At 54.0% G+C, this 729-nt stretch overlaps 1 protein-coding gene across 5 annotated transcripts in view; it reads right to left on the bottom strand.

Moving 5' to 3' along the window:
* The window catches only part of NEMF (nuclear export mediator factor), a 74,825-nt gene extending 74,572 nt beyond the window's left edge, over positions 1-253 (bottom strand). For all 5 annotated transcript variants that reach the window (XM_006776087.2, XM_006776088.2, XM_006776089.2 and 2 more), the window contains exon 1: positions 154-253. In XM_006776087.2, the coding sequence (XP_006776150.1) occupies positions 154-212 (59 nt within the window). In that variant the 5' untranslated portion in view covers positions 213-253. The remainder of the gene's footprint in view (positions 1-153) is intronic.
* Positions 254-729: the final 476 nt, after the last annotated feature.

The raw sequence follows: 729 nt of genomic DNA, 5'->3' as shown, positions 1-729 counted from the left end.
GGCGGGCCACGGGGAGAGGGCGAGCGCTCGCACCCCCGGGCCTAACCGTGCCCACAGAACAGCCCGGGGGGAGAAAGGGAGAACCTCGGGCGGGTCTTGTTTTACACCGTGGGCCCTCTGTCTCCCGCACTCCCCGCACCTGCCGCACATTACCTGGCATTCAGCTCCGCGAGTACCGCACGGAGGTCAACGGTGCTAAAGCGGGTCTTCATGGCGAGGCTGGAGAGTCGCTACCGCAGCTTTCACTACTGATCGCCGGACTCGACGCCTCTACTCTTCCACGCAGGCGCACTTGGTGGAGAGCTACGGCCGCGCAGAAGACCCAATATTCCTTAAACGCGTTTCTGTCGCTTTCCGGAAGGATTCGTTTAAGTCCCCGTCGACTCGCCTTTTTTTTTTTTTTTACCAGAACAATTGTATTTTGTACCAGAAAGAGATACCAACTGTTCTATTAAAACTACATTCCTTCCTGGAAAGTTTACGGATTAATCCGGTTACCTTGCCCCTTGTATTTCGAAACTCAAACCAGCCTCCATAGTGACCCCTGCTGGTGGTAGCAGTTTATGAGGGAGGAACCCTGATTTCCCCAGAGGGGCCGTAGGGTCCTGTCTCCTTTACCTGTACGTGCAGAAATGCAAGAAGTCAAACTGTTTCATTGGCCCTATGATTATCCTCAACAATCAAGGCTAACCGGCCCGCAAGAAGAAGTTCCTATTTTGATGGGCGCTA

Source organism: Myotis davidii, unplaced genomic scaffold (assembly GCF_000327345.1).
Source record: "Myotis davidii unplaced genomic scaffold, ASM32734v1 scaffold1069, whole genome shotgun sequence".
Classification (NCBI taxonomy): Eukaryota; Metazoa; Chordata; class Mammalia; order Chiroptera; family Vespertilionidae; genus Myotis; species Myotis davidii.
Note: the sequence above shows the minus strand (reverse complement) of the source record. Positions and strands in the feature narration are given on the sequence as shown.